The 25,269-nt window shown below is 40.1% G+C and overlaps 1 protein-coding gene across 1 annotated transcript; it reads left to right on the forward strand.

The window, feature by feature from the left end:
- Positions 1-24,691: 24,691 nt before the first annotated feature.
- LOC123466331 lies at positions 24,692-25,268 on the forward strand. Its single transcript, XM_045166949.1, has 2 exons — positions 24,692-25,218; positions 25,265-25,268. The coding sequence occupies exons 1-2, from the start codon at positions 24,692-24,694 to the stop codon at positions 25,266-25,268; spliced, it is 531 nt and encodes a 176-aa protein (XP_045022884.1).
- The last annotated feature ends 1 nt before the right edge of the window (position 25,269 follows it).

Raw genomic sequence — 25,269 nt, forward strand, 5'->3', positions numbered from 1 at the left:
GAAGTAATCAGATCTGACAATAAACCTCCATTCAACAGTGCTGAGTTTGCCGCATATATGGAGAAAATGGGAATTCGCCTTCGTCGAGTCACACCGGTATGGGCACCAGCAAACGGCGAGGTTGAACGTTTAATGCAGCCACTAAACAAGATGGTAAAAACAACCACAGTGGAGGAAAAAAACTGGAAAGATGGCCTATACCGTTTTCTGCTAAGCTACAGAGCCACCCCTCACACGGTAACGGGGTTCTCTCCTGCAAAACTTCTGTTCAATAGGGATTAAAAAATCCTATTACTGGAACTCCCATAAACAAACGTGGATGATCAAGGGGATCACAATCGTCAGGCCCGCCTCCGAGACAACGAAATAAAAAAAAAATGGCTGACTACGCAAATAGCAAGCGCACTCGCACACCTTCAACCCTAAAAGTGGTTGACGTAGTCCTGCTGCAAAACAATAGCAGACTCAAAAACAAAATGGAACCAGCGTACTTTTCTCACAAGCTGATTGTCTCAAACAAAAAGGGCAGTATGATAACGGCAAGCGGTGGAGGCAAGCAAATAACCCGAAACAGTTCATTTTTTCGTCAATTTGACTGCGGCGACCCTGCCACGTTCACCGATGAAGAAGTTCCAGCCACCGCTAGAGGGAAAAACAGCCAAGTCGAAGCTGACCTGCATCAAGAAAAGGAAAGAGAGGAATCGGACAGTTCAAGTTCAGGCAGTCTTTCGCCACTGGACGAAGCCATAGAGCCCCCAAGCGAGCCCGTAGAGACGCTGGAAGAAAATGAAGAAAATCTCCATGGATGGATGAATGCGGACAACGTTCCTCCCCTAGCGTCGGATGAAGATGATGACCAACAGGAGACCGCTATCCCTCAAAGACGAGGAGCGCGCCCCAAAAAACGCCCAGATCCACTCCATTACATAGGAAAGGGAATCCAAGGGAAGAAGAAGTAGTTGTAGCTTAAGAAACCTCCCAATCGTCTGTATCTCCCTAGTATTTGTGAAATGTGGCCGCCGTCAAACTTAACCGGGTACAGCCGTATTGAAAAAACAAACATAATCTCGAACCAAGTAATGCAGAAATGTAAAAAATATGTTGAGTCCCACTAAATCAAAGTGGGGAGAAGTATAGTAACCCAAGACCAATACCATAGACATGGCAACATGGCCTGCTGGTGGTCTAGGGATGGCAGTTGGAAATCGCTAATAAATGCAGCAAGGTCAGACTTAGTTCGCCTCCCTTCATCTTAGTTATCTATTACTTATTCATAGTAACCCCACTAGTCAAGGTTATTACATAGGGTTAAAAACCTTTTTGAACTTTTAGGGTTTGTAATTAATGAGGAAAAATCTCGGACGACACCAACAACAACATTTCACGGACTCCTGTTAGACAGAAAAGAGATGACCTTTTCCCTCCCAATATCGAAGCGTCATTTTTAAATAGCCTTGTGGGAGAAATTATTGTCTAGTAAACTGGTTTCGCTCAGACATCTAGCTATCCTATTAGGCAACTTTAGCTGGTCCTCGTCATCAGTACCATATGCTCAGTCCCATTACCGCAGCGTGCAATCCCTTTATATTTCAAAGTTCAAATTCTTCAAAGGGATTATGAAATCCAAGCTAGAACTGAATGAAGAAGCCAGAAACGATCTATAGTGGTGGGTGTCTAATCTCTTAGCGGCCAAAGGTAGGGCGATTTACGATCCATCCCCTATTCTCGTTATTTATTCCGACGCTTCCCTTTCTGGATGGGGAGCAGAATGCAATGGGATTAGTACAGGAGGGTAATGGACTCCAACCGACCAGGGGAAACACATCAATGACTTAGAGTTAAAGGCCGCCTTTTTTGGTTTGCGCTGCTTCCCGGAATTCAATCGCGACTGCACGATAGCGCTAAAGTTGGACAACTCAACAGCAGTGTGTTACGTCTACAGACTGGGGGGTTCAAGATCGAAGTCCTTGAATAGTATAGCTTTATCAATAGTAAAATGGTGTGAGGAGCGTAACATCACGTTAGTCGCGTCTCACTGCCGGGCATGCTTAATGCAGTTGCAGATCGCGAGTCAAGAAGGAAACCAGAGTGGGGCGACTGGAAATTATCACCGGAAATGTTCTTAAACATAGCACAGAGATGGATCCTGCAAGTAGACCTATTCGCAGCCTCATAGAACGTCCAACCTCCTACCTTCGTGAGCTGGCTTCCATAGCCGGGAGCTTGGGCGACGAACTCCTTCAACCTGACTTGGAAAGGGCTTAAGGGCTTTGCTTTCCCCCCCCCCTTCTCCTTTATCAAATACTGCCTATCGAAAGTCAGGCAGGAGAAAGCGGAACTGGTTCTAGTCTGCCCCTATTGGCCGAGCCAGGTGTGGTGTCCGTCGTTACTAGAGATGGCGTGAGACATTCCGCTGGTGTTCAATCCCCAATCACTCCTATTAGTTTCCCATCAGGGAGAGCCTCATCCGCTATGCCAGACGAAGCCATTCCGGCTGACCGCCTGGAAATTATCAGGAGACGCCCCAGAAAGCAAGCGATTCCAGAACGGGTTATCCCACTGGTCTTATCTGGATCTCGACCAACCACTCTTGCAGCCTATCAGTCAGCCTGGATCCATTGGAAAAATTGGTGTGTTAAATTCGGTCATAATCCCGAGCTTAACAATATAGGCAATATCTTGCTATCTATCTTGACCGAAGCGTTGGAAGCAGGTAAAGCATTTAGTACTATAAACATTTATCGATCCATGTTGTCCATCACCCTTCAGCCTATAGAAGGGCATGCAGTTGGGAAATACCCCTACGTAATTGCTCTGATGAGGGGTATCTATAACGCGAAACAACCTAAACCGAAGTACTCCGAAACGTGGGAGGTGGAGGTTGTCCTTAACCATCTTAAATCTTCCCAGAATATCGGACTTAAACTTGGACCTCTCTCTCGCAGATTAGCAACATTGCTAGCACTAGCAACGCTATTAAGAGTTTCAGAGCTGGCATCCATCGTAAAGGACTCGATCAATTTTACCGACGCTTCCGTTTCTTTTTTCTTATCTAAGCCCAGGAAAGCACAACATGACGGCGATTTGCACGTGATCTCCGTTAAAAGGCTTCCAGATACCTCCATCGACCCAGTGGCATGCCTGAACCACTATATAAGCGTGACGGCTCCTATGCGTAATAATTTGAATAGTAGTAAGTTGTTTGTGGGTTCCGTTAAGCCTAACAAATCCGTTGGAGGCTCCACCATATCCAGATGGATTAAAAAACAACTGTCGGAAGCGGGAATAAACGTGTCCAAATTCTCCGCTCACCCCACTCGAGAAGCAGCGGCCTCGAAAGCGGCAGCGGCGGGCCATCCTATCCAGTCGATTTTGAATGCAGCACACTGGGCGTCACAATCAACCTTTTCTAAGTATTGTCGTCGCGAAGTGGAAACCCTCCCTACGGTAGCGGAAACCGTGTTTAATTTGTCTGGGGAAACGTGAATTTCGGTTATCGGTAAATTTTATAGCTTTAAAATCATATTAAGTTCAAGTCAAACGAATTTTTCGAAAACAATTGAAAAATTGTTCGAGTGAGCGTGAAGCGCAAACGAAGAACAATTGTAATTTTTTAAGAAATAAAGGAGTGAAGACTTGGACAGTCTTTACCTCCCCCCCCCCTCCCATCTAATGTGCATGTATATTGATTGTTTGTTGTCTTATGTTTTTTCCTATTTCGTTTTTGTAAATTCAGTCGTTAACGAGGTGGGGGAAGCACGTTTAGAGGCGCTCTTTAAGATGTATGGTCGGACGCCCACTTAAGCAAAAAAACAACAAACAAGAAAAAACTAAAAAAAAACCAAAAAACAACCAGAAATTCTTTCTTTTTTCTTTTCCCGAAAAGGTCTGAAGGATATTGAGAAGCTACCCTACCTCTTCAACTCCCCTTTTTTGCCCCGGAGCTATGAAGAGCTAATACATTTGGTCGACACATTAAGTTCAAGTCTTTATTCCTTTATTTCTTAAACAATTTTTCAATTACTTTATAAAAGTCCATCAACATCTGAAATAATTCGGGATCATTATCCTCAATTAAAAATTTACTGTTGGTTTCCGGGCTCCAGCAAAATATTTGCAACGTTAATGTGATTTGAGTGAAGAGGTCTGTGGGTATGAAATGATGAGCGGCACGTAGGCTCCTTATCCCATCGACGCTTCAATGAAGTGAACCCATTGCAAACACAAAATATGACCACAATTTAAGAATGTGTTTGGCATCCGTAACCAACACACGAGCCGGACGTCCACGAGGTCGCCCTCTTTCATGTCTATTGTCCGCTACTGGATCGCCATGGCCAGTTTGTCATTTCCGTCCCGTCTTTGTTCGGCCACGCGGTCGCCCTCCTCCACGCGTTCGTTCTCTTCCACTACCCTTTGCAAATGCAGCCACATGATCTACGAGAGTAGCAATTTTTATTTGATTTTCTGCAGCAAGAATTACTCAATTTCCACCAATTGATCTGCTGCAACGCCCGCATCCGGAGCATCAATGATGGCCTGAGGAATATGTACAGCAAAGCCTCGAATGCCGCACGAACTTCATCCAAAGGGCGGTTCAGTTCAAAGGCATTATGCTCTCAAAATACTACCTCGACGGGCTCGAATTGGCAAGCTGCAGTCATCAGGAACTCTCGGATTTTGATACGGACATTTTGTAGGTTAGTCTGCAGAGTCCTGATCTCCCTGACTCTAGTTGTGTATTCCTGTTGTCTTCTGTCTCTAACAGGAGTGCCATCCCGTAAGGTTAAATATCTGTATTCAGCTTCCTGTCCAAACTCTTGAAGTCTATCTAAAAGAAGATAATGTTATTAGTTTTTTTTAAAGAGAGAGACATTATTTATGAATTTACCTAAAAAATACCATTGATTGGGATGTGGGTTCCCTACGTTAAATGATCGATGATTCACCTCCATCTGATTGTTTGTTCGATTGGTATCCATATTAACGCAGAATCTCTGCGGCCAAATGCGCTCCATCCAAAAAGAGCGGATATAATGCACAAATGGGTGGACCCGTACTCTACTTACCGCGTCAATTGCGCCATTTACTTCTTTGGCACAGTTCCGCAGTTTCTATTCCAAATAAAATCATCAATCGTAAAATTTGAATTCAAGAAATTTTAGATACGACCTCGTAGCCATTCTAGGCATCATTTGGGTGGAGAAGGCCAATTGCATTCGCCACTTTCACCAGTCGTTTGATCTGGTTGTTTACCTTGTAACTTTTGACTAAACCTAGATAGCAATAGTACCTATATTTGGCCTTCAAATGAAAGAAATATTGTCACACGAGTTGTATTGGAACAAGAACAAACGAATACAACAAGTGATGACTTAAATTCTAAACAATGGTTAAACTCAAACAAAAGGGATAACCATTACCAAAAGTTGGAGAAGCGTCTGAAGACCTCTTGGGAAACCAGGGAACTCCTCCTACGGAGCCCAGCTCCGGGAGCTCACCCGATGGAGACTCATCTAACGCAGATTCGGGGCAGCGTTTTATACCGTGGCACGAATTACTCCCCTTCCGGACTGCGTATCTGTGTACCTTTCTTAGAGCGGACTTCTCCTGATAATTTCTTCACCACGATCGCAGCGTTGTCCAAGGAGCGGATGACTCATCTCTGTGAAGAGATAACCAATCTCCCTTTTCACCCGCGACAATATGGAACTGCACCTAAAATCGGCATAAAGTAGACATCTCAACTCTGTAGTAAAAGAATACTATATATATAATAGAATACTATATGTATATACCAGAGTAATAGAATACTATGTATAATATATATAGTATTCTATTAATCTGGTAAAACTGTAAGAAAAAAAAACAAAGGGTTTCTAAGAATTCGGCAACTCCGGTTGATGCCGCAAAAAGTGGATTTCTATAATTTCGTTTTTTAACCACCTGTAAAATCGTTGGATAAAAGGAAAAAATTTTTGAAAATTAGGCTACAGGTAGAGCTGACGTAGCTCTTTTTTTAAGCCTTTTTTGCGTCTTCGTAGCCCTAGCTGTTTGCCCAAAAAAAAGCCAAAGTGACGTCATTTGCATAAGGTCCTCTCGGCTTTCTAAAGACTTTTTCATCGAATTTTTACACACTCTTCCCATTAAAATAAAATTCTGGAAAAAATTAGGGACGTTCTCACTATTTATGACAACGTACACAACAAAAAATAGTACTATTTGGGTGAAAATTGTAGCACTGAGAGAACCGCAAAAACGGCGTTTTTGCATAAGGTTTTCTCAGGTTTCCAAGGACTTCTGGTAGGTACTGTATGCATTACAGGCCATTACACCTTACTATCTTAACGACAAATTTTCGTCCGTTTGGATGGATCAGAGCCTATACCTTACACCTTAAGTAAATTACGTAAGGTCGTAAGGCGTAAAATGAGTCCTCTTCTAGATATATGTACAAAAGTGTTTCCGTGGTGTAATGGTTATCACACTAGACTTTGACTCTGATAATTTAAGTTCTATTCTCAGTTAAACGTTAAGTTTTGGCCTCTTTGTCCTTAAAAGACTGTTCGTAGTTGATAATAAGTAACGATGAAGATTTTTACGGCTTTGATGTTTTATATAGTAGCCGGAGAAATAGGCCCCGACGTAGGGGTCCCAACCGTTCGGGTGAAACCTACCAGGTTAACGGTTCAGATCGGATCAGTTCGGATGCGGACCCGGGTTTAACCGAATCGAAAAATTACGGATTGATCAGGATAGCTAACCGGTTCAAACGGGTTCTGGAAACAGCGCATAAATACCTTCGGGCAATACCGTAAGGTATGATTGCGCATTGCGTAGGTGGATCTTTCGTGCGTTTTAAAATACATTAATTAGGAATGCTAGACAATGCCGTACTTATTGCAGACGCTTGTTTACAGCTTAACACGGTTTTTTCCACCGACAAGTGTTCTAGTGTAACAGTTCTTCTTTTGAGCCAAGCGAACAAATTTCGACTTTTGAACCTACTTCTGTCACTCTACTGTTTTTCAGTACGTATCATGACTCCTAATTTTGAGAAAATTTATGTTGCTGTTATTTTAGTATAGACAGTTTTGTTGGCCCATTAATCTCTGAAATACTTGTTAGGCTATACAATAAGACGATGTCTGCTAATGACACATCTAGCTCTCGCAGTAATCGTTCAAAATACTGGGATCATTTCACGGAATATTTGGAAGGCGGTTTGAAAAGAGCGTGTAATTACTGCGAAAAAAACTATAAGAAGGATGGAACAGGGAACATGAAAAATCATTTGTTCATTAAGCATCCAGAAAAACTTATAACAAATGTATCTCATGGAAACGAGACAGTTGATAACGCCCTAGCGCGTACGCCGTTCATTGAAATTGTTAACTTTAGTCAGAATTTGATGATTAAAAGGCTCGCAATCTGTTTTTAGCTTTCATTGTGGGGAACAGCCATCCATTTACACTGATAGAAGAAACTTATTTTCGCATGTTCATGCAATATGTTTGTCCGAAGTTCACTCTAGTCTGTGCAACCACTGTAACAAACTGGATTGCCGAAGCATATGTAACCAGCAAAAATAAGTTTCGTTCCTATTTGCAAAACAATGTTCGCGGTAAAATTTCCTTTACCACTGACTTATGGACTTCTCCCAATAATTTAAGTATTATGACCATAATTGGAGCTTGGATTGATCTTTATACTGGCGTTATACGTCAAGCCATACTTGGTTTCAGAGAAGTTGAAGTGGAACATTCTGGGGCAAATATATTTCAAGTTGCAATAGAGATTTAAAGAATTCGACTTGGAAAAAAAGGTGGGTTTTTTAATATAATAATGATTCTTGCACATCTTATGAAATGAAATTTTTAGATATTTTGTATTACCACTGACAACGCAAGCAGCAATTCCACATTTGTCCAATGTCTTACTGATTATTGTGACAGCAATGGTCTAGATTTCAAATTGGATAACTGGATCAGATGCTTGGCTCACGTAATAAACCTTTCTGTAAAAGAAGCTCTTAAAAATTTCAAGCCACTGTTAGCAAAGGTATTAAGAATATTTACTTATTGGAAAGCAAAAGATCTTAAATTTTGCATGAAAATTGTTACAGCTCCGTAAACTTTTGAAAGCGGTACGCGCCTCTCCCCAACGGCTGAAAACATTTAAGGAATTCTGTGGAACTGACAACAATGTTGATAAACTTGTACCCATATTAGATGTCGATACTCGTTGGAGTTCCTCTTTTGAAATGATTGAACGGGCGCTGAAGATCAAAACCGCTTTAGATAGTTTGACGAACTCAGAGCGTGATTTAAGAAGACTAGAATTGGAAGATGAGGAATGGACACTGTTAATTGAAATTCAGTCTTTCCTTAAACCGTTTGCTGAAATTACGAGAGTAGCTGAAGGATCAACTTACCCTACTCTGGTGTTTGCTGTGCCTCTTTATAACAGTCTTATGATTGTCTTTGACGGTTACGAAGAAGACAAAGACGATTTTGTTCATGATTTTCGTATCATTGATGCAGCGAGATCTGCCAATTTAAAGCTGAAAACCTACTACAACAAGACAACTAGTATTTATTTAATAGCCACAATTCTTGATTCTAGATTAAAACTTGAGTATTTCAAGGACAACCAGTGGAATTCTGAAATCCAAGACCGTTTGCTGCCAATGTAAGAAACTTTAATAAAATTTCCTTACTAGGAATGTTAAAATGTTTTGAATGTATATAGGATAAAAGAATCTTGGGCAGATTATCGACCGAGAATAACCATGACCCTTTCCGCAAATAGAAGGCCAGACGACTCTCTAACGTCAGCTATTTATAAAAAAACGTCGCGTAACATGCCAATTAGAAGATCACTTAGCTATGGAAACCGAGAGTGGAGAATGTGATATTTTGAGTCAATTGAGATGTCTATTTGCCTTAGAAGTTGGATGAAGGGGGGTTTTATAGCCCTATGAAATACACTCTTATCAAAAAATCAAATTTGTCAGCATTAAAAAATTCGAACCGCTAAACCGCGGTTGCTCGGTTTCCAGTTCGGTTCGGATCGGGTTTACAACGGATCGGATACGGATCAATCCGGATGACTAAAATACCCGATCCCAACCGGACGGTTGGGATTAGTCCTGGGGATACTGATACTAATACAGCGATGTATCTTAAAATTCCAAATATCGATACAGATACATGTAAAATGCGATACATCGCTGTATCTAAACAACGCCATCTATCCATAGTAATTCAAACAATACTTATGATTTTCTGATTAATTATTATTTGTTAACTAGGTCTACCTGTTTATATGTTATATAACGCAGTCATTAAATCTGTCAGTGCAAGTCTTGTCTTTTTGTTGTTTTTTTCGATCAGTAGGGAGTTTTAGTTTCTAAGTAGTTATGGGAAATAAAAAAACCAGTGCAATGTGGAAATTCTTTGAGTTACTGAGTGTTGACGAAAAGGAAATTGCTGTTTGTTGTTTATGCAAAACAACAGTTCCATATAAGGGTAACACCACTAATCTTTGGTTTCATCTTGAACGTGGAGACCAACTACATAAAGATGAATTTGCCGCGATATCATAGCTCAAACAACCGGCTACTAAACGGAAAAGAACGGAATCTGGCCCTAATAGACTTCTCGACGGCAATGACAGAGACAACAATGATGACGACGTGGATGCAAATACCTCCGCCTCGTCATCCAGAAGTAATAATATACCGATAAAAAATTTTATAGTGTTACTAAATAAAAATATAAATCTGTAGATTCTAGGACTGAAACAGGTTCACAACCTTATGAAATGGGAAATGGGAAAGCAATTTTGCGATCGCTTGCTATTTTTCTTGTCAGGGGCATGCATCCTCTCAGCATGATAGAGGACAAACACTTTAGAGAATTCATCAAGGTGATTGATCCGCGAATCGAATTACCAAGCCGGAAAACTTTGTCGCATACAATTCTTCCTGAATTGTATGCGGAGGCGAAGGCGAAACTTCAGACTGAGCTTTCTCAAGAATATGTTGCTCTAACCACGGACTGTTGGACCTCATTAACAAATTCCAGTTACATGACTGTAACTTCGCATTTTCTTAATGAGAAGCTCAAAATGGTTTCGCGAGTTCTATGCACATTGGCAGTTGAAGTGAGCCACACAGCCGAAAATCTGGCAGCTTATTTAAAATCCGTCACTGCGGAGTGGAGAATTCCCCATGAAAAAATTTCTGGAATTGTTAGCGATAATGCGGTCAATTTCCGAAAAGCAATTGCTACAATTTGCAAATGGCGCCATGTGCAATGTTTTGCACATACATTGATTCTCGCTGTTAAAGATGCGATTCATGAAAATGTTGAATTTTCAGGTATTTTATTACTACTAATAATAATGATAACAGTAATAATTCTAATATCTTTTGTACAGAAATTCTAACCAAGTGCCGGAATATTGTAACTTTTTTTCATCACAGCACGCCCGCTACTATCAAATTAGCGCATAACAGCCCTGGGAAAAAATGTAAACTTCAACAAGAAGTACCAACGCGCTGGAATTACAGCATTAATAATGATTAGGAGTCTTCTGGGTAGTTAACTATTCATAAACTCTTTTTGCATAACTTCATTCCATAACTTATTAGAATTAAAGGAAGCAGTAACTGAAACGCTGAAAATTATGGATCACCAGGATTTGTTGCTATCGGACTGGGAATGGGAAACCCTTGCTAGCGCGGCTATTCTCCTAAAACTATTTGATATCCTTACTCAAGATTTAAGTTCCCAGTATTACCCATCTCTATCAAAAGTTTCAATAGTTCTACTTCAAGACCATCTCAAAGAAATTGAAGGGATCGAATTCAATGACGTTCTCATTATGATGAACAGTGCTCTCAACCTTAATCTGAAATATCGTTTCAATGAATTTTATAATAATACTGCGCACACAGTAGCAACGTATATGGATCCACGGTAATATTTATAACATCAACCCTAATAACATAAACTTAATTATTGTTAATCAATTGTTTATAGTTTCAAAAAGGAGTATCTTGATCCGTCTGATAAAACTAACGATAAGACAAATCGCACACCATCTCTTGGAGCGGAATCGGCAGAGAAACGTGTTATTAGCGAAATTCGACGAGCTGCTAACCGCAGTCGTCAACAACATGATTCTGACCCTTCAACAAGAAATCAATTGGATAACAATACTGATGACATCCGTTGCCTCCATGATAGCCGGATTTCAAAGCTAAACGCAGATAGAGGTGGACAAGGGGAAATTTCTGCGGCCAATTACCTAGTCGTTATCAGTGAATATTTAAAACTGCCATTTTTTCCTTGGGCAAAAGATCCACTTGATTTTTGGCGTTCCAAAAAGGATGAAGGTGTTTTGATTCCCATGATCCCAGTTGTCAAACAATTTGCTTGTATTCCTGCCACATCGGTACCGTCCGAACAGGTATTTTCAAAAGCTGGGGATCTCGTGCGGAAGAAAAGAAGTGCATTGCCCACAAACATATTGATTTGTTATTGTTTCTGAATAAAAATGCATAGGCCAGTCATTGCTTACTTAAAATGCTTTTGAATTATTTCCATCTCATTTATGTGGGGCATTCTCAAGTTGCTTTTTCGATGAAATCAAATGGTGAGCTTAAAGAATAGTTACTTTATTCAAAATCCTAGTTGAAAGGATCGAACCTGATGCTACCGTGTCGAAAGCCAGATCTCTTCGGCTACGCCACACATAACTTTATATAAGAGGTGAACGTATCGCCAGTATTGACTTCATTACCGATACAAATACAGCGGTGTATCGTTAATAATCCAACAAACGATCCGATACATAGTGTATCGGAAAAATTCCAATGTATCCTCAGGACTAGTTGGGATCCCTACCCCGACGAAATAGGCCCACTTCGTCCAATAGGACCGGACGAAATAGGACCCTACGAAATATGCCCACTTATATTTAATTTTTTTAAAGTGGTCCTATTTCTTCGTCAAAGTGGGCCTATTCCTCTTTTTATTTCTAAGTTCCAAAGGGAACTCTGAAACACAACTTGGCTACTATACGCATTTAATCGCCACCAGAGTAGGTTCTTTCGGTTACATGGAAGGTCTTCTACGGCGTAACAAGTTGCTGAAACTCTTTGGTGAATTTGGTACGGCCCAATAAAACGACGATCAAACTTTTTCGTCTTGCCCTTAGTTTTTGGTCGTCTCGCAATCAGAACTAATCCTCCGGGTAGTAGAATGGGATCCGGCTTACGAAAACGATCTGAGTACCTTTTTCTTTTCCGTTGACGGATGATAATGTGGCGGCGAGCGACCTTTCTCCAACGGGAACCTGTGCGCATTCGTTCATCGTGAGATTGTGGTGTTGTTGGGGGCCACGGGAAAGTTGATTCGATCGGCATGACTGCTGGTCTCGCATAGACTAATTCGAACGGGGTGGTTTCTGTAGTAGACTGTTTTGCGGTATTAATTGAGAACACTGCCCTTCCGATCCTCTGGTCCCAATCACCGTGGTTTAAATCTACGTATACGGTTAATGTCGACGCTATTGAGCTATTTATCTTTTCAGCGAGGCCATTCGTCTCGAGGTGTTCTGCTGAGGCTTGAACGTGGCGAATAGTCCAATGGTCGCAAAAATTGGCAAACGCTTATGATGTAAAGGGTCGGAGTTTCCCTGCTGGCAATCCTATTCGGAGCTTGAAGGCTTGGCAAAAAAACAGGAATTCACGTAGTTTTTTGTGGACGCCGTAATTCCTTTCCACCAGAATCGTTGTCGTATTCGGACTGGAGTTTTTTCGTTCTCCTTTATGTTCTCCGTCGGGGGATCGTGACACTGTTCCAAAATGTCTTATCTTATAATGGATGGCACTCCTAGCAGAAACGGGCGTCCGCTCCCCACATTTTTTTTTGTATAGTGCGGCTTTATGTAATTGTGAATGGTGTGGCTTGAAGAGGAGAAAATGTGTTGGGAAAGCTCTGTAAGGCCAATACAATCTGCTGGATTTCTTTATCAGCGTGCTGTAAGAATCCGATTTCTTTACACGAATATCCACCGGTTCGTACGGCCGCTATCACATCTCCCATCAGTTCATTTTCGTTTGTTGGCCTTGCTGGTGCTCTGGATAAGGTGTCTGCCACTACATTTGCTGTCCCCCGAAGGTGAGGAATGTTTAGCTTGTGTTCCTGGAGCGTCGTAATCCGCCTCGCGAATTTCCCGTTAACGTATTTTCTCTTCGACAGCCAACAGAGATCGCTGCTGTCCGTATTAACGGTGAGAGGCCACCCATATACGTAGTGGCAAATTTTTCCCAGTGCCCACACCAACTCCAAACATTCTATTTCGTTAGCGTGGTAGTTTTGCTTGGATTTGCCCAGTTTGCGGCTAATATATGTCACCGGTTTGCATACTCATCTTTGTTTAGTAGCAAGACGGCTCTAATTCCTTTCAAGCTGGCATCTGTCTGCAGTTCCAGCTTGGAAATCCCAACTTCGCACACTATTACGGGTGCCGTGACGAGTTTCTCCTATTCTCTATTCTGCCATGGCTTGGTCATGGACTTCCGACCAATCCGCTCGGACGTCAGAATTTTTCTTCAATAACCCACGAAGAGGTCTCGCTGTTTCCGGAAAACCTTCCATAAAATTTTGGTAGTAGGATGCCATGCCTAAAAATGCTATTAACTGCGTGATGTTCTGAGGTCGAGGAAAGTTCGTTATCGCATCGGTTTTGTTAGGATCGGGGCTAACCTTCCTGGTCGACTACATGCCCTTAATGGACTATCCTTTGAGCTCTATTTACACTTATTAAAGAATTCAAAACAAGGTTTGCTTTACCGAGGGTCTTCAGAATTTTATCGAGGCGGCTTTGATGTTCAGGAAAAGTAGATCCAAACAGCAATATGTCGTCCATATAACAGAGACACTTGGTCAATTTGAGGCCATCTAAAACCCGATCCATAAGGAGCTGGAAACTCGGGGGGAAGGATCCACACAGACCGAACGGAATTCGTAGAGGCCATCCGGTGTTACAAACGCTGTTTTTGACTGATGCTCTTCCACTACGGCCATTTGCCAAACCACTTTCCAAATCAAGGCTACTAAAGTATCTTGCCCCGGTAAGTCGTCCTAAGACGTCTTCAATTTGGGGTAACGGGTAAGAATCTCGCTCCGTCACTGCGTTGAGCCGCCGATAATACACACAGAAGTGGACTCCGCCATTCTAGGAGCTAATAGATGGTCGAACGATTGCGTCCTCTATCATTTGTTGGACATGACTGTTGATAACCTTCCTCTCTGCTACTGAGACTCGGTAAGGTAGGCAATGCACTGGCTTAGCTGCTCCGGTTTCGATGTAGTGCTTGCAAGGTGGGTTTCTTCTTTCTTAAGAGAAAAACAGCAAGGATGGGTCTTTAACATTTCTTTAAGTTCTTCTGCCTGTGACGGAGAGAGATTCGAGTCGATGACGCCACTTCCTAAGCTGTCCTTTTCCTCTAAAGAGTTTTCATTATCCAGTAGATTTTCGGTAGCGTTCTCCATAAACTCTCCGTCTTCCGCCAATGCGCAGATTTCGTTTTCTTCAATAGACAAAGCCTTCAGAATTCCTTTCATCGCACGTCGACGAATAAAGTAGGGGTTGGTGTTGATAATTCGCACACTTATTTCGCCCTTTTCTGCCTTTAAAACGCAGTTAGGCGATAACCAGCCGCCTTTTGCCCCTACTGCACCCACCGTAGTTATAAACCATAGCTCATGGTTCTGCTGTGGCACTTTACACTTAACGAAACAGACCGTTCCAGGCGGAATTTTCTTCGAGCGCAAAGCTTTTAAACTGAGATCTGGCTTGTTTCTAGTGCCTACCGTATCTTCGGCTATGATGGCCCCAATGTTCTTAAATTCTTCCACGCCCATTCCATGCCGGTTCGACGTTTCTACTCTTGTTTTTGACTTAATTTCCACTTGTTGCGGCAATTTGGAATTTTCCTTCACATCTTGTACACTTGCGACAGAATCTGGGATCACGTTCAGCATTATTACTGTGGCTACACCTTCCACTCCTCTTACATTAGCTGCACTTCCAACGATCCATTCGACACCAAGTACCACAGGGTTTAACATTTTCATCATAACTGCTACACGGGGGAGATCGACCACGATTCCCCGATACCTCACAGTAAGAGACACCTCTCCGACCACGTTGTCGATCGTAGTTCCGTCAATAAAGCGATACTTTGAAGGTGGGTGAACTTCGAAACATGAACGATTTAACAACAATTCTTCACTAATGGCACTATTTTTAGCACCGGAGTCTACCAAAGCTCTTAGTTCACCAATACGGAACACGTCAGCGTGGATGAATGGGTTGTTTATGGACGTGGCAGTGGCGGGGACCATAATAACATTCATAGCCGGTCCTGCCCCGATGGTCCGGCTGACTCGTTTCCCGAGGTTTTTGACGGCTTAGGCCAGCGAGGGTTTGGGAATTGACAGTCGCGTGAAATTTGGCCGAGCCCATTGCAGTTATAACACTGAACTTCACTTCTTGTACCGAATGGTCGGCGATCAAAGGTCGCGTGCTTGGGTACTTTTCTCAGGTCCAGGGGATAACGGATGGCCTGCAGCTCGGGTTAGGATAGCTTCTTTGTTTGTCAGCGCCTCTAACGAACGGGAAGAAGAATCGGGCCTAGTTGTGGTGGTTTCTTCTTTACTTAGTATCGGACAAGGTTGCCCTTCTGTGGTACTAATGCTCTCGAGGCGTCGGAGCTCTACTAGAAAGCCGTTCACTGAAACCGGTGGATTTCCCATCATGACGGACACGTGGGCCAGATGTAGCAGATTCCTAATCAAGTACGGGATCAGCTCAGCGTACGGTAGCGAGGTGGAGCGTCGACGCCACAATTAGATTTTTTCCAAAACATATACTGGTCCGGCTTCGCCTGGCTGTTGCTTCCTGCCTTCGGCTAGCGCTTGCCATTGACCCTCGGTCGATTGAACTTCGAATGCTCCGCGCAACTAACGAATCCAGTCTGCCCATAGTGGTATGTTAATACCAATTTCCTCCTGCCAAGTGATTGCTTGGCCGAAAAACGAGCTTATAGCTGCTCTCCGCGTATCACCGTTGTTGGCCAACGCCTTTCTATTGACCGCCTGTCGCCATTCTTGGAACGATTCAGCTACTGACCCGGAATACTTTACCTCTTCATCTAGAATAACTCGGACTGCTGCGACGGGAGCTATAGCTGGGGCCACAGCGGGTACTATTGCAGGAGCCATCGCGGGTGGAGCCAAAAAACGATTTGTCAATGCTGTAATAAGGTCTGGCTGGTGTTGAAACTGCTGCTGCTGAAGCTGTTGATTGGCAGCCAAGGCGGCTAATGCAGCGTTTAGGGCGTTGGGATCCACATTTAATGGTATGATGGCCAGATCGACTTCTCTCTCGGCGTCTAAGAACTCCTCTGCGCGTCTATTATTACAACGATCAGCGAAACATAAACTTTGGTCACTGCATGGTTGGTTTTCCCTTGCGCAAACGCACAACCCTATGCCCCAGTAACAATGAAGAGGCATTTACTAAAGTTTTCAAAGAACTGACCAACCAGCCGCAGCCTAGGATAAATCGTCTGTAACATGTGGTTAAATAAAGGTTCACTCCAGCTTTTCGCTATCGTCGATCGTTATTTCTAGGAAATACTCTTTCTCGCCACAATTCTTCTTCAGTTCGTTGTAGACGGGACCTCGCTGTGCCTCGGTTAAATTTCGTTTCCGTTCACGGTTGACCGGGTTTTCCTTTCGAGCAACTTTGTTAGAATTTTCTAGCCTTTTCTCCGCGAGTTGATCCGCTTGGAGCAATTTGCTGAAGTTGCTATTAAATTTGCGGGGCATAAAGAAATTTAACTCGCTAGACTAACCCGTCGAGAATAATTCGATACCGCTGATAAGAGTTGATTCAGGGAAGCGAATTAAGACTGATACAAAAATGGCGACGGTGTGGTTCCGTAGCCTCCCGGGTAAGACAAGGGAAGCCGCGTGTCGAACACGTGGCAGAAACTGCTCTTTGACCGATGCAAATGCGATTTTACAATAACCTACGCAAGGCCGCGATGCGATTTCTTTTTCAAAACGAGTTAATCGAGACGAAACGCTACGATTTCATAACAGGTTTCACAATACAACCGATACGACGAGAGTTGAAGGACAATACTTACGACGGACGACACTCGACACTTGGAAAAGCCACCTTAGAGTATCTCGCCGCTGCCACCAAATTTTGCGAGATACAGAAAAAACAAGTGTTTTTAGTTCGAGAATATGTATGTTGGCCGACGCTAACACTTTCGCTCTACACTCGAGCGTTCTCCGTTCCGAACTGCCTCGCTCTTTCATTTCCGAGAGAAAAGAGGCACGGGGGGTTTTTTAAGACAAATACGGACATGAAAAAAATGGGGATTAGAATGGAGGAGGGGGCGCTGTTGCCAGACAATTGTCCAACATTACCGTTCAACGACTTTTATTTAGGTTTAGTGAAATGCATAAATTTCTTACAGTGTTACTCAGGCAAAGCTTTAAATTTGCATTCAGTGTGTTGGCATATCCATTGTGGTATTATTAAAAAACTTAACACACTTATCAAACAGGTAATTTATTTCCCCAAATTTTTATATTATAGCCCTGACAACACTCTTTTATGTTCCCTTTTCCAGATATCGGAATCTGGTTTGAAAACGGGACAACAACCAACAATTAAATAGTCAGTTGAAAGCAACCTTCCAAGCCTACCATAAACAACTAAGGACACACCTTTCAAAGCTAATTGGGTATTTTTCAATTACTTAAGTATTTAAACAATAAAATAATCAAAACAATTTGTTCTTATCACTCTTCACTCATTGTATTTGTTTTATGTTGTATTTGAATAAGACACTTGCTTCTTACTCTTTAAAATACACTGAGTTCTTCTTTAAAATGTGCTTGTGTTTACATACATTCTTGGTAATTAAAAACGTTGGAATAATAATAAGTAAAAGTACGAATTCAAATTCGAATTACGTGCGTAATCAAAGTGTCCGCCGCAATGGATTACCTTCTTTATCAAATAGTGTAATTGTCAACGTGGATGGAAAACGCAGCAAACACGCTGAATGCAAATTTAAAGTTTTGCCTGAGTAACACTGTAAGACGTTTATTCATTTCACCAAACCTAAATAAAATTGACGTTTATTCATTTCTAAAAACCTAATTCAAATTTCCATTTGAATGGTAAGAAATTCATTAATATTACCTATCAATTAATAAAATATTCTTACTCCAAATTTTAAATTGTTTCGTGTTTCTAAAGAAATTGTTGAATTGTAATCATAAAGTGTGAATACTGTTTATCCTACACCCTTTTGTTTTCGTCTGTTACTGAGAGTGCTAGATTTTCTGAGAAAAAAAAAGACAAAGTAAACGGTGGTCTGGTGTCAAGTGTGTGTTTTGCTTGGACGTTGTAATTCAGTCTTGAAGATCAAGAGCGTCTGGAATATTCTATCGAATTCTGCTAGTGAATTTTGTGTTGTCTACGTGTAAGTATAAAGATACTCGTTGTAATAAATGAATGAAAAACTGATTCCTCGTTTATATTTTAACAGGTTATGGGCAGGTTGTTGAAATAAACGAGATGGCCGATCCTTAAGCTCATGAGGGCATTCGAGATAATGTAGGGGAGAGCGGGGTTGGATGGGACAAAAAAATTAACACCGAGTGTAACTTCCTATATCTTTTTAAATATACAGAATTAAGAAAATGTTTTAAATGAACATTAAAGGCATTTATTTAATCTTTCTAAATCCTTTTTAAATTTAATTTATCTTTAAAAATGCATAAGCGGGAATGTTAAGAATGAAGTTATGAATTTTATAAAAATCACTTTTTACACGGGGTTGCTTGGGACACTCTTCTTAATGTTAGTTTTTGTGCATAAAATGACGAAAAAATAACAAAACTGGTATACCCATTTGGTGCGAAATTCCATTTTCTTTGCAACCATGTACATATCACGCACGAAAAACACGTTTAGAAATCTTTAAAAACAAAATTGTTTCTCAAAAACGAGAAATTTTCAATCGATAGCTGGCTTCTAATAATCAATTCATTACTTATAAATGATCAATGTGTTAAATATTGGTATCGATAAATGTCAAAGTTATGGCTGCTAGATTTTCAATGTTTTCACTTGTTGCCTGTAATAGGCCTATCAGGTAAACAATTGTAATTCGAGAAAATGAAGCATAGTGCTTCAAATAATCTAAGTTTTTAGTAATAATTTCAATCAATATTATTCCTATATTTTGTATGTATAGTGAAATGCCGCGTACTTTTAAAAGAAAAACCGAGTTCGATCCAGTAAGTGTTAGTGAAAAAATAAGGTTTTGCTTAAAAAAAAGCATGGTATAATAGGTTAAGGTACTTTCACTGCTTGAGGATTGAGTACCCTAGCGATGTCTTCGATTTCAGGCCCGTAGGTGGTGCTGATTGAAGGAGCAGGACGGATTTACATTGTAGGTATAGGGGAAAAGATTGTTTTATTCCTGAATTGTTTTTAAAAATTTTATTTGGTGAGTATCGTATTTTTTATTTTGTAGATTTTACTGGCAGAAATACATCCATGTTAAATTTGCGTTAGCCACACCTATATAACTATTTAAAAAAATTATAAACTTTGGCTTCCGCGGCGCGCCAAATATTTTGGTAACTGTGGAAACAAAGCAGACGAAAAATTTTTAACGATGTAAACAAAGTTTGGTAACTACGAAACGATTGTGCCCCATTCCATTACACAATTGGATTACAAAAAGTCAACTGTCATGTAGCTGCCTAATAATTGAAATGGAAACAAACCTACTGCGTTATTCTAAAGTAACAAAAAGGTAGTTATAAGAAAACTGTTTATTTAAACGTAGACGCGTACATTTCTTTGTATTAACTGAGTTATTATTGTAAAAACAATGTTTGCTTTGCATTACGTTACACTTTACATTGACATTACAAAAAACAGAAACTAAGACATTACTTTTGCTTGCTTGCGTAACGACTTAGATTTACATTGCTGATTGTACGACCTTACCCTTTTTTTTGTTTCCAAATGGTTTCTGATGATAAGATACTCCAATACAAATTTTCCAACAAGTTCGCTGCGATGTAGTTCACAGAAAACTTCAATGTTAAATTTTTTTTTCTTCGCTAAGCAGCCCAGTGTATCCATTGTACGCTCAAACCAATCAAGGATGTTTAAGCTCCCAACGTTGACCTATTTAGAAAAGTGCCAATTATTAGTAAAATATTTAAAGTAATCTTTTTTGAAAATGTACCTCTTCACGGTATACATCTTCAACAATGACAAACAAGTTGAACATTTCTTTTGTGCAATATTTTAAGCCTCCACGATCTTTACACTTGGTCGCAACAGCTTCGTAGAAATCATTGGGTAATAGTGCAAATGATGTTTCAAGGGTATTTCTGCAATCTTGACATTTAAAAAAAAATTTCCGGGAGTACAGGACATAGCCACACAGGTTGTACACCATGTGTTTCTTGATTTTGGCCATCATCAAATCCTCTTCAGATGGAGGTTCTTTTTCCATTAGTAGGGCTTCTTCTTCGGTAAGGAAACAAAAATGTTCCAAATTCATGGTTTGTGGATCAGTTGTTAACTCCATCTCATTTTCAGGGTCGCGATCGATAAGCTTTTCAAAAATTCTCGTTTCCATACTGCTACGGAGAAATGATGCCTTCTTCCTTTCAGTCTTGCATTTTCCTAAGTGACAGTCTTTGTAAGATACCAGCAACTGAAGTTGCTCTCTTTGATCGACATTCCCGCTGGTAACAGCATCCCTTGTAGGAAAATAGATGCAAAAGAGACGGTACAGTTGCATGAAAGAGTGTATGGTGGGATGCTCATTTGATCAACCGGCATTTCGAATGATGCCAAAAAATCTCTAAATTATTAAGATGTTTCATTACAACGCCCTTTATGTATAGATCTCATGTTTGCTAACCTCCACGCAATCCTGATAAAATTTCCCTGTCAGAACAAAATCATAGCTATCGTTTAAAAGATCTTCAGTTAAAGCGATGATGCTATGCAGGGTTAGTCGAAGCGCCTCAAGAGTAGTTTGCGACATGAAGGGTGTAAGTTTAAGTTCCGCTGAAATTGTCTCCGTCATCTCTATTGCATCTAACGTTTCTTCAAGGATCTTTTGAAAAAAGGAAAAAAATTTTAAATGAAAAACGTTGCATTAAAAGAAAACAATCCTACACCTACCTTTTTTTTGGCGGGCCAGTTGGATTTGTTGATAGATTCACTTCGACATCGTCCATTCATGACGTCAAATGCGTTATTCAACATTCGGACCATTTTTATCGTTGGTTTAGTATCCTTTAACGATTCAAGTTTAAGGTCATCAGCAAAGTATTCAAATGCGCACGCCAGAGATTCCGAAAATAACTGCAGAATCAAACCGTGTAATTAACAAAAGAAGTTAAATAATTGTGTATGTAATACCTGAGTGCATAATTTTACTGTCATTTTTTGCCAGGTATTTTGGTAAATGTGTGCATATGATAGTTTCGGACACATTCCTGAGCAAAATTGCGCTTCAGTACCATACAGGTTCTTGAAATGATCGAACTGTATATGTTCTCCTTGAAACTGTAATGTTTACAAATACTTAAAAATGTTACACGGTGTTTCTGTGAAATATTTTGTAAAACTATGTACCTGTACATATTTGTGTTTGAATATGTGATTCCGAATACACTTCATTATGTGCGGAACATCAAAGAGGAAGTAAATCTTTTCGTCTGTTTCCATAGCATGTAGAATGTAATTGGTGACATCATTCATTTTTCCAGATATACCAAATAATGTATGGACACCTTTATTTGTTTGGTGTCCATCGCAAACAACATTTGTCACAATTGCACCTTTATTTTGAAAAGCACTTACAGCCTTTACAACAATGTTCTGAATAACCATTGCATTTGCTGCACCGCTTGTTGCAAACACAGCAATAGGTTGTACCCATTTTGATCTGTAACATCTGAACATGAACACAAGGGCATGATCTGCGAGTTTGTCACTTTTGTTAGTTATCATGTTATCTCCATAATCAACTAGGCCATCGAATTTCATTTTTTGCTTGCAAAATTTAACCGCCTTTTTCATGGACATCTCGTCCCATACTAACGAACCCTTTCTAAGGTATTTGGCTTTTCCTGCTAGATTACGCCCAATTGCATCGATGGAGAGTTCGTTGATTCCAAAAGTGCCAGGAATACCACGGATGAGTCTCTGGATGGTGCTGTAAGATGGTAAAGGAAGGATTCCATTACTACCATTTCCCCTTAGATGATCATATGCTTTTGGACTTTTCACTCGCAGCAACAAGCAGTGGAACAACTACTCTGTATCATACCGTATTCCTCTTTTGTCTTTACACGCAGATTTCCTAAGGATTGCTTTAATTACCATTCGTTCCTGGAGAAAATAGAAATACAGAGAGTTGCTGATAATGTATTTCATTAAAACAGGAAGTTTCTTTGAAACAAAATTACATGATTTTAAGAATGTTTCATTTACTCATTTGGAATGTAAAATTGAAAAAGGAATTTAAATCAACCAATAATAAGATTGCTTCAGATGGCGAGTGTCAGAATGGGTATACTAATAACTAAAACTAGCAAAGCGAAGTATTGTAATACATGAAACTACCGCAAATAAAAAAAAATGAAATGTTTTAAAAATCAATCAATAATAAGATTGCTTCATATAGCGAATGTCAAAATGTGAATACTAACAACTAAAAATAATAAAGATAAGTACTTTTCTAGTCTACATGCAACTATCGCAAATAGGGAAGCAGTAAAATGTTTTTACACCTGAGGTTCTAGAGTCTGGATGTATCCTTCGAAAGCTTCCTGTGAGTTAACAATTACTTTCGACCGCAGCTCGTGAAGTTCTTGTTTCGCCCTCTAAAGTTAAAATAATAAATTTTTATGACGAGTTTGTGGATTAAACGTTGCAAATTAATTACGTTTAACATGGCCGATTTCCATGTTGCTGTCCTTTGTGCCTTGTTTTTTGCCTTTCTACATTTCAGTAGTTTGTTGCTCAGTGACATTTGTTTAAAATTCCACATATGTTTCCTTAGAACTATTTTTAGGTTCCGACATTCTTGGCAGGCAGAGTATTTTCGTTTGTTAGGGTACTTCGACGACATGAGCTGCAATACTCGCCGGCATGAGTAAGAACGCCAAACATTACATTCTTCATATCCTTCGGTAACTTGTTGTAGTTTCAACTTCTCTTGAACGTCTTGTGAATGAGATACCAATGAAATTCCACCGCATAATTCCAACTTATCGAAAGTATCGATTATGTTTTTCAACATATCAATAGATGTTAGTAATGATGGTAACGTTTCTTCATTTTGTGGTACTGATGCTTGTTTTACTTCATAGCTTAAGTTGCCATTGCTTAAAACCACATTTTTTTCTATAGACAATTTTCCCGTGTCTTTTTCAACTTTGAATATGTGGAATTTTTCCTCCCTCTTACAATATGGCCAATTATATGGGAATACAAAAGTCTTGATGTCTTTTTCCCAATTCACATTTTCAAGTTGAGTTACATCTCTCTCAGTGTCAAGTTGCATTGTAGCATCTACGACTTCATTGTCACGTCTCCTAGCATTAAATTGGAAAGTTTCATCTACATTTGGAGTAACTTCTCCTTCAGTCTCAGTCTCCAACTGGATAATATTGTCTGCCGTTTCAGTTGTGGATCTTTCAGTAGCAAACTGTTGGTCCAATTTCACTTTTTTGGAAACACTTCCATCATTACAATCCAATTTGGCTTTTTTGTTCCCCTTGGATAGATGAGCTGGGCAATCTATCATAAGAAAATATATTTTAAGTTAAAGTAAGAAATGATGATTGGCATGTTACAAATACTTACTTGGAAATATCGTTGGAATTGAATTTGGTTTGAGAGACCAGAGCTGTTCTTTAAAAATTTTTTTTTCTCCAACTTGTAAGTAAATTCCTTTTTTAATATCATCTTCTGTAAAGTGATGTGCTCATACATAAGACTTGTCGTTAACTTTGTAGTTTTTTCTTGGTATTGCTTTTGACCACTGAAGTTGGAGTTTCTTATCCTTGGTGGTAAACATAGGGATTTTTTCAGAAATTTTATTTTTGAACACGTAAACGGAAGTGCACATGACAAGTAAACGAAAATATTTTGTATGAAAGGACGAACATTCACAAGAGGTTTTCGAGAAACTAAGAATCTCTGTGAATGCCAAGTCGTCTGCTTCGTTTCCATAGTTACCAAAATATTTGGCGCGCCACGGAAGCGAAAGTTTATAATTAAAAAATAATAGTTATATAGGTGTGGGTAACGCAAAATTAACATGGATGTATTTCTGACAGTGAAATCTACAAAATAAAAAATACGACACTCACCAAATAAAAGTTTTTAAAAACAATTCAGGAATAAAACAATCTTTTCCCCTATACCTACAATGTAAATCCAGCCTGCTCCTTCAATCAGCACCACCTACGGGCCTGAAATCAAAGACACATGAAAAAAGCCCAGTGAAAGTACCCTAATCTATTATACCATGGTAGCAGTACAAGGACTATCCAAGTCCACTATTCATCGGCTACTTAAATCAGACAGTGTGAGTGATGTCACTCGCTCTTTCAAGAAAACATGTCACAACCGTCAAGTTTTTAATGAACAAGAAGAATGTGAACTTACCAACTACCTGATTGTGGCACAAAAATTAAACCACGGACTGACACCAAGTGATACCAGAAAACTAGCTTATTTCTTTGCAAAGTCAAACAACATTAAAATGCCATCTCGTTGGGAAGTCAATGAAGAAGCTGGAAAAGATTGGTTTTCCTCATTCTTAAGACGAAACTCAAGGCTGTCCACTAGAAAACCTGAAAGGACGAGCCAAGCTCGAGCTGCAGCCGTCAACCACGTCGTCATCGACAAATATTTTGATGACTTGTATGACTTGCATGAAAAGCACAAGTTTACAGATGAAGAAATCTTTAACACTGACGAAACAAATATCCCAACAGTGGTGGACCCTCAAAATATTGTTGCCGAGAAAGGAGTTAAAGCTGTAATTTTATGGTAATTTAATTGTTGAACTGAAATTACATTTTTATCTATTTTTCAGGTGAG

This window comes from Daphnia magna, unplaced genomic scaffold, assembly GCF_020631705.1.
Source record: "Daphnia magna isolate NIES unplaced genomic scaffold, ASM2063170v1.1 Dm_contigs117, whole genome shotgun sequence".
In the NCBI taxonomy this organism is placed as follows: Eukaryota; Metazoa; Arthropoda; class Branchiopoda; order Diplostraca; family Daphniidae; genus Daphnia; species Daphnia magna.

Coding starts and splice junctions, on each gene's coding strand:
- LOC123466331 (XM_045166949.1), top strand. CDS start 24,692: ATGGTAGCAGTACAAGGACTATCCAAGTCCACTATTCATCGGCTACTT.